The sequence below is a fragment of the Meleagris gallopavo genome, chromosome 28 (genome assembly GCF_905368555.1).
Source record: "Meleagris gallopavo chromosome 28, MGAL_WU_HG_1.1, whole genome shotgun sequence".
Taxonomy (NCBI): Eukaryota; Metazoa; Chordata; class Aves; order Galliformes; family Phasianidae; genus Meleagris; species Meleagris gallopavo.
The window spans coordinates 964,020-971,089 of NC_139431.1; the positions used below are offsets into that span (position 1 = coordinate 964,020).

A 7,070-nucleotide genomic window follows, 5' to 3' on the forward strand; every position below is an offset into this window, starting at 1 on the left:
TTCAAAACTGTCTATGGAAGCAAGTGAGGTAGGGTCTTGTGCATCTCTTCTAGTGCTTAGTGGGTTGAATTTGGGGAGGAATCACCCAGCTTTCCTTGCCAGCTACTTTTTTTGTAGCCTTTTAGAGGCACAGATGTTCTGGGCATGACACGTAGCAGCTGGTAAAGCGTGGGTTGGAGATACCCTGTTATGCAGCCAGAAGGCTGTTCACATTGAGTCACTGAAGGTGGGAATTTATTTAGATCTGTCCTACATACAGCTTTCTTGCATGAGATATGATAGCAGAGCTGGTCAGAGCTCTCTTTAGAGCATGAAGACAAGTAGGTACTTCCAGATGAGTACACAGTTAGATGCTTCCCTTTGGGTTTTTGCCGGGGCTTTTGTGTTGACATCTTTGCAGGCAGGGTGGGGAGGAGATGGGCGTGCTGGAAGAATGAAGCCCAGTTCATGAGATACCAGCGAGCTCTCCTATATCCTTGGCCCAACCTGATCACACACTTCTGCACAGCTTGTGCTAATCTTGGCATACTGGCACCCAAGAGTTAGATGAAAGCAGTGGGGATATCTCACAAGGCTGGGAGGTCCTTGCTGCTAGGCTCACAACCTGCTCTTCCATCCCAGGGTGATGACAAAACCTTCCGTCGGACCCCGTCCTGGAGAAAGCGCTTCCGCCCGCGGGATGTTCACAGCATCAACATGCTCAGTGGCTCAGCTGAGACGCTGCCCGCCGGCTTCCGCGTCACCAGCCTGGTGCCACTGCCACCTCCATCCGCCCCTGCCAAGAAAATGCCCCCAGAAGGTATGCCACCCCTTCCCAGCAGGGTCCCTGCTGGACCAGATAGCCCTATGCCACTGTCCTAAACCTTCTGACGCATCCCCAGAGGTACAAAGCCTCTCACTTTGATTCACGTGGCTTTAGTACACAACTGCTGCAGAATAAATGTGTTGGTGGGATGCTGAGGACTAATTGGGGCAGTCGCTAATTCCATGGTCTGCTTTTTGTTTCTCTTCCAGTTGGTGCCTCTGGGTCACCACGGCTGGAGACCTCCACGGTCAGGACGTACTCGTGCTGAGGATCAGTGTGATGGGAGCCAGCCCGGCCCTGGGTATGTGCGAGGAGGACCAGAGCTGGGTGGGAACCAAGAGGGGAGCAGGAGGACCAGCATGCTCTGCTGGTGTGACCCAGGCAGGGTGCCTGCTGTCATCAAGGTCTGCCTCACTATTGGGGTGCAGTTGGGGAAAAGCCTGCTGCTTGCTGAGGCTCACAGGATGTTGGAATGATGCAGAAGAGATGCTCAGCATCCCAAGGTCTGGGTGGTACATATGAGTTGTCCAGTCCCTGGTGTCCCCAGGATGCCATCCTAAATGAGGGGTCCCATTGGAGTGAGGGTGGCAGGTTCTCCTGGGACACTGCTGTCCCTCAGGGCATGGCTTCCAGTGCCAGGAGCTGTGGGTTTCTTGGCACACTGGTCCCCACATGGAGACGAACCATTGTCCTCATGGAGCCTTTCCCACCTTGTTTCTCAGCACATCCCCACTATACATCCTTCCAAGTGCCAGCTGCCTTTCAGGACGAGGCCAGAGCTCAGCCTGTGCCTGTTTCTCGGCCCGAACCAACAGATGTCGCAGTGCTACTGCCATGGACCGAAAAGGCTGCTCTCCCTTCTGCTTGTGCACCCCACTGCTGACCCTGGCTCCCCGTGCCTCCCGCCTCTGGCTGTTCTGCCCACCCCACCTCGCACCAGCCAGGCTCTGGATGTGCTCACCAGTGCCTGTTTCATCCCTGGTGGAAGTGCAGCCCCATCAGAGAAGTGGAGATGCCCCAGAAGTGGGCTGCAATATTTGGAAACCTTTCTCCTGCCTGGTTCATGTTGCCAATATGCCATAGACTGTCACACCAGCTCACCGGAGCCTTGGGCATCATGAGGAGGGTTCAGGCTCAGCTCTGCGTGAAAATCCTGACGTTGGAGGAGATGGCCAAGGAGCTGCCCTGGGTGGGACAGAGGGGCTGAAACCAGTGCCAGGATGGACGCTGCACAGGGCAGAGTGAGGAGTGGCTGCTGTGGGTGCAAGGAGCTTTCTGGGGTGGTGGTCGGGGCATTTTGGGGTGTGCTGTGCCCCAAAGTGGGGAAGGGTTGGACTGCCCCAATCTGGCTTACTGCTGGCCTGGATGCTGTCAGACCTGACCTTGGGGACAAGGGGGTCACAGCAGGGGCACCCAGCACCCTGGGACCACCCGTCCCTTCCCTCCAGGTGCAGAGGAGATGCTCTCCCCTCCTGCCTCCAGGCTACAGGCAGGGGTGATCCAGGAGGCTCTCAGCCCTTCCCATTTCTCCCCCGTAGGGTAGGATCTCTTCATCTCCTCATGCCACGTTTGCCTTGTGTGGCCCCTATTTCTGATGTGATATTTATTGATGGCTGGAATGACCTATACTTATCATGTGCTGTCTGGAAGTGCAATATCTGAGAGGCTATACAGTCACAATGTCTTTTCGGTGTATTATTTGCCTAATACAGTATTAAATATTTTTTTAATTTGAAGAGTCGGTGAACCCTTTCTATCAATGCCCTACTTCTTTCGTCATATTATTGGTACTGCATGGACTCCAAACCCTGGATCGGGTCAGGAAAGGATGTATGTGTGTTCCAATAAACAGGATTTTAAAGCAATACTGGCTTGAGCCTTCTTTCTAGAGCCCAAATTAGAAATATAATCAAACTTTGGAGAACGGAGTTCCCGATGGGTTACATCACCCGATGCCCTGAATGCTTTTGGGGCACAGGGTTGAGCCCCAGTAGCAAACCAGTGAGCTCAGTGGTCTCTGCAGGGCTGATTTAAGCATGAGGCATCCACTGATGTCCATCCAAAGACTTGGATTTTCTGATATGGGGGAAAAAACCCCACAACCTAAGAGTTAGGAGAGGTTAGCACGACATGAAACAGTGATAAAAGAAAACTTGAGCAATTCAAACAAGAATGCCTTTATTAAAAAAAAAAAAATCAAAATAAGTTAGCAAAAATAATAATTAAAAAAGAAAACACAAACAAATGGCAACTGCACACAGCGGTCAGTAGGAAAACCAGCGAAGGCAACCCGCCGGAGAGAGACCTTGGTCGAAGAGCAACTTGGAAACAGCCACATTGGCTGTGGCACATGTGTTGGCCCCCAAGGAAGAAAAACCCCCAGCCTGGGGGACCCGGGACCACCGCAGCCACCGCCATCACACTTCTCCCCTTTTCTTTTTTCCACCGGTGGGAGTTTTGGAGAGGAGTGGGAAAGGATTTGGGCGGTTTCAGCGCTGCGGTCCACAGTGTTGGAGGATAATTATGATTTCCAGCAGCTGGATTCTTCCAGCATCTCAATCCCACCCCGTTTCCAGCTCAGAGAGCTGCGGGGCTCTGTGCCAGCTCAGTTTTGGACCCGCTCCTCCGGGAACGTCACGGCCACGTCCTCCACGGCGATGCTCTCAACGATAGAGGAGAGAGAGTGGAGGTTGCGGTCCTCTGCTGCATCATCACTCAGGAGGTGATCTGAGAGAGGAGGGGGAGGGCAATGGGATGGTGACCCCATGTCCCCACCCTGTGTGACCACACTGACACGGGCATCTGCTCCCAGAACCCGTCCTGAGGGCTGAGACCTTTCCTCAAAGATGGCAACGGGCAGCGAAACTTGGGCAAGCTTTTAGGGGGTGGGAGAGGCAGCTCCACGCAGGTGCTCTGTGCTGCAGTGGGCAGAGCTGGGTTATGGGGCAGACACAGATGAACCCTTGATGGGACAGGGACGTGGAGCTGCTGGGGGATGCTTCCAGCACATCAGGCAATGGGAGAAACCTGAGTGGGCTCAGGCAGTGCTGGAGGGTTCACTCAGCATGAGGGTGGGGGGAGGACGAGGCTCCTCCTGTCCACTGGCTGTGGGTTTTGGCTCAGGGATGCTCAGCCCCAGCGCTGTGATGTCCCTGGGATGGTGGGCTGAGGAAGGGGAGTTCCTTACCCGCAGGGTTGGTGCTGAACTCCAGCTGTGTGCTCCACTCGGGGCTGCAGGACGAGCTGCCAGAGCCGCACTCACTGGGTGCCTGCAAGGACCAACGTGCCACCCATGGGCCCACTTCCACCAGCCAAACCCCACTGCCTGCCCCCAAACACCCCCAGCCCCACAGCACAGCACCAGTGAGTGGTCACAGACACAGAGCAGATGGTGAATTTTGGGGTCCATCAGTGCCAGGCTCATCATTAATCTCCATGAATGCTGGAAAAACCCAATTTGGGCTCTGGGTGCATGGCCACCTGCTTGCTATGCAGTATTTCTGTAGGCAGCAATTATGAGGAAAAAAACAGACAAGCATCTTCGAGCAAAACAGCTACTTACTGAAAATCACTTCATTGATTCATTAAAAAAAATGGCAACAAGGAGCTGCTGGGGAACCCCAAAACCTCAGCTCACTGCTCGCTCCAGGCCCCCAGCACAGCCAGCTCATGAATGCTTGGAATTGTCTCCCACTGACACTGGAAAGTTGCATAGATTGGATTTTTGTTTTTGCCCCAAATCGTTGATTTTGCACTCAGGATGTGAAGCTGTGCTGGAGGAGCAGCCTGGCAGTACCAAAGAATTGGTCCTTCAGTGCAAAGGTCTGAAAGAGGATGAATCTCTGCAAGTCTCTCCCTCTTACACAGTCCATTGATATCAGTATTAATATGCAGGTATCTGTATCTATATATAACTTACATCTATCTCAATGTTATCTATCTTACGTATCTGTATCATTTATACCTGTCATCTACATAATCTCTATTGATACCTACACATCTGCAATCTATATATCACCTATATCTAGATATCATTTACATCTCTCATCCATATCTGTATCACCCATACCCATACCTATATCCATAGCTCCACATTCCCACGTACAAAGCCTCAGCAGCCAGGAGGTGCATGCCATCATCCTCCAACAGACAAAAATATCCCCCAAAAACGTGCTTAAGCCACCAGAATCTCATGATGGGGATGGAGCCCGGCCACACCCTGTGTTCTTAGGGCAGGATGCCACTGCCTCAGGATTCTTGCCTGGGTCCCAGTTTGGTGCCATTGGACTGAGAAAACAGTGGTGCTCCCCACTGGGACAAGTCCCCAAGCACCAGGGGGCCAGGCCTGGTATGTTGTGTTACCTTGCATTACTTTATGTTACATTACATTGCTGTTGTTACAGTATTTTGTTACTGTATTGCACCGTACTGTATTGTACCATATTGTGTTGTATGTGTTGTATTGCATTGTACTGTGCTATATTTTTCACTACACTACTTTACCATATTTTACCCACTTTGTGGCCCACAGGCAGGGATTGGAGCTGGAGGATCTTTGAGATCCAACCCAACCATCCTTTGGTTGCATGACTCCATGGTTCTGTGAGTCCACGACTCAAAGATTCCACGACCCCATGATTCCATGGTTCTATCATTCCATGATTCCATGGTCCTATGATTTTATGACTGTATGATTCCTTGACTTTGTGATTCCATGACTCTGTGACCCTATGATTCCAGTACTCTGTTTCCATGGCTCTATGATTCCATGATTCCTTGGTTCTATGACCCCATGATTCCATGTCTCTATGTTTCCATGGTTCTATGACCCCATGATTCCATGTCTTTATGTTTCCATGGTTCTATGACCCCATGATTCCATGTCTCTATGTTTCCATGGTTCTATGACCCCATGATTCCATGGTTCTATGACACCCCATGATTCCATGTCTCTATGTTTCCATGGTTCTATGACCCCATGATTCCATGTCTCTATGTTTCCATGGTTCTATGACACCCCATGATTCCATGTCTCTATGTTTCCATGGTTCTATGACACCCCATGATTCCATGTCTCTATGTTTCCATGGTTCTATGACCCCATGATTCCATGTCTTTATGTTTCCATGGTTCTATGACCCCATGTTTCCATGGTTCTATGACCCCATGATTCCATGGTTCTGTGACCCCATGATTCCACGGTTCTGCCACCCCATGGTTCTACAATTGTTTCTATGACTTAAACCTTCCCACTCCCCACCAATCACCATCAACCCACTGCGCTCAATGCAATCAGCCCACTGCCCACCAACAACCCGCCCATAGGAACAGCAACCTGAGCATCACCACCCCATTCCTCCCCCACCACCCACTCTGGCTCCTGCCCCCCATCCCCACCCATCCCCACACTCACAGCAGGTTGTGGTGCAGCAGGGCGGTAGCGCAGCTCCCTCTGCTCGCGCTCCTGCTGGTTGAGGCTGCTGAGCAGGCTCTGCAGGCGCTCGATGTACTGGATGGCGCTGCGCAGGATCTCCACCTTGGGCAGCCTCTGGTTGGGGTTGAGCAGAGTGCTGCGCTTCAGCGCCTCGAAGGCTTCGTTCACCTTTTTCAGCCTCCGCTTCTCCCGCAGCGTGGCCGCCCGACGCCGGTCGATGGACACGGTTTTGCGCTTGCAGATTTTGCAAGCCCACGGTAAGCATTGCCCAGGGCAGTGCTCGGGTAGCATTGAGTCCTTCTCCTCCAAAGCCCCTCTGCTTTCGGGGCACAGAGCCACTTCGGGCCGCTCAGGAAATGCGGCTGCCTCATAGCTCTGCAAGCGGGAGCCCAGGAAGTTTTCCCCATCGTAAAACCTCTGCTCCGGGAAAAAGTAAGGGTTGGTCTCAAAGAGCTCCATGGGAGGACGTGTGCGCGGCTCGGGGACGGCTGCTCCGTTTCCCTGCACCAACTGCTCGGTGCCATTTAAACCCCGGCGCTGGCATTAAATCACAGAGATAAATATAGAAAACCTAAAGGAAACCTGAGCCCACCCTAAGCTGCTGCCTCGCATCAAAACTTGTCCGGCTGCGGCCACGAGGACTGCACGGCCCAAAGGGGGGGGGGTTGGCATGGTGGGAGCTGCCCTGTCTGCCCCAACGGGGGCTTTGTTTTAGCCCACGGGTGGCACAGGGGCTGCTAGCCCCAGCCTGCATTCCTGTGTCATCTGGTCCCTTCAGTTATGGGATGAGGTGGTCAGGGTGGGGGCAGCTGCACCATGGGGCGCAGAACC

The 7,070-nt window shown here is 52.7% G+C and overlaps 2 protein-coding genes across 3 annotated transcripts in view; one reads left to right on the forward strand and one right to left on the reverse strand.

Moving 5' to 3' along the window:
- PPFIA4 (PPFI scaffold protein A4) overlaps positions 1-2,667 on the forward strand; it is a 43,877-nt gene extending 41,210 nt beyond the window's left edge. For both annotated transcript variants that reach the window (XM_085210387.1, XM_085210388.1), the window contains 3 exons: positions 622-799; positions 1,015-1,106; positions 1,528-2,667. In XM_085210387.1, the coding sequence (XP_085066513.1) occupies positions 622-799; positions 1,015-1,073 (237 nt within the window). In that variant the 3' untranslated portion in view covers positions 1,074-1,106; positions 1,528-2,667. The remainder of the gene's footprint in view (positions 1-621; positions 800-1,014; positions 1,107-1,527) is intronic.
- A 322-nt stretch (positions 2,668-2,989) lies between these two features.
- Positions 2,990-6,737, reverse strand: MYOG (myogenin). The gene is given in 3 exon segments (NM_001303170.1): positions 2,990-3,532; positions 3,993-4,074; positions 6,219-6,737. Coding segments are annotated over 3 exon segments (684 nt in total). The 5' UTR covers positions 6,699-6,737; the 3' UTR covers positions 2,990-3,410.
- Between the last annotated feature and the right edge of the window lie 333 nt (positions 6,738-7,070).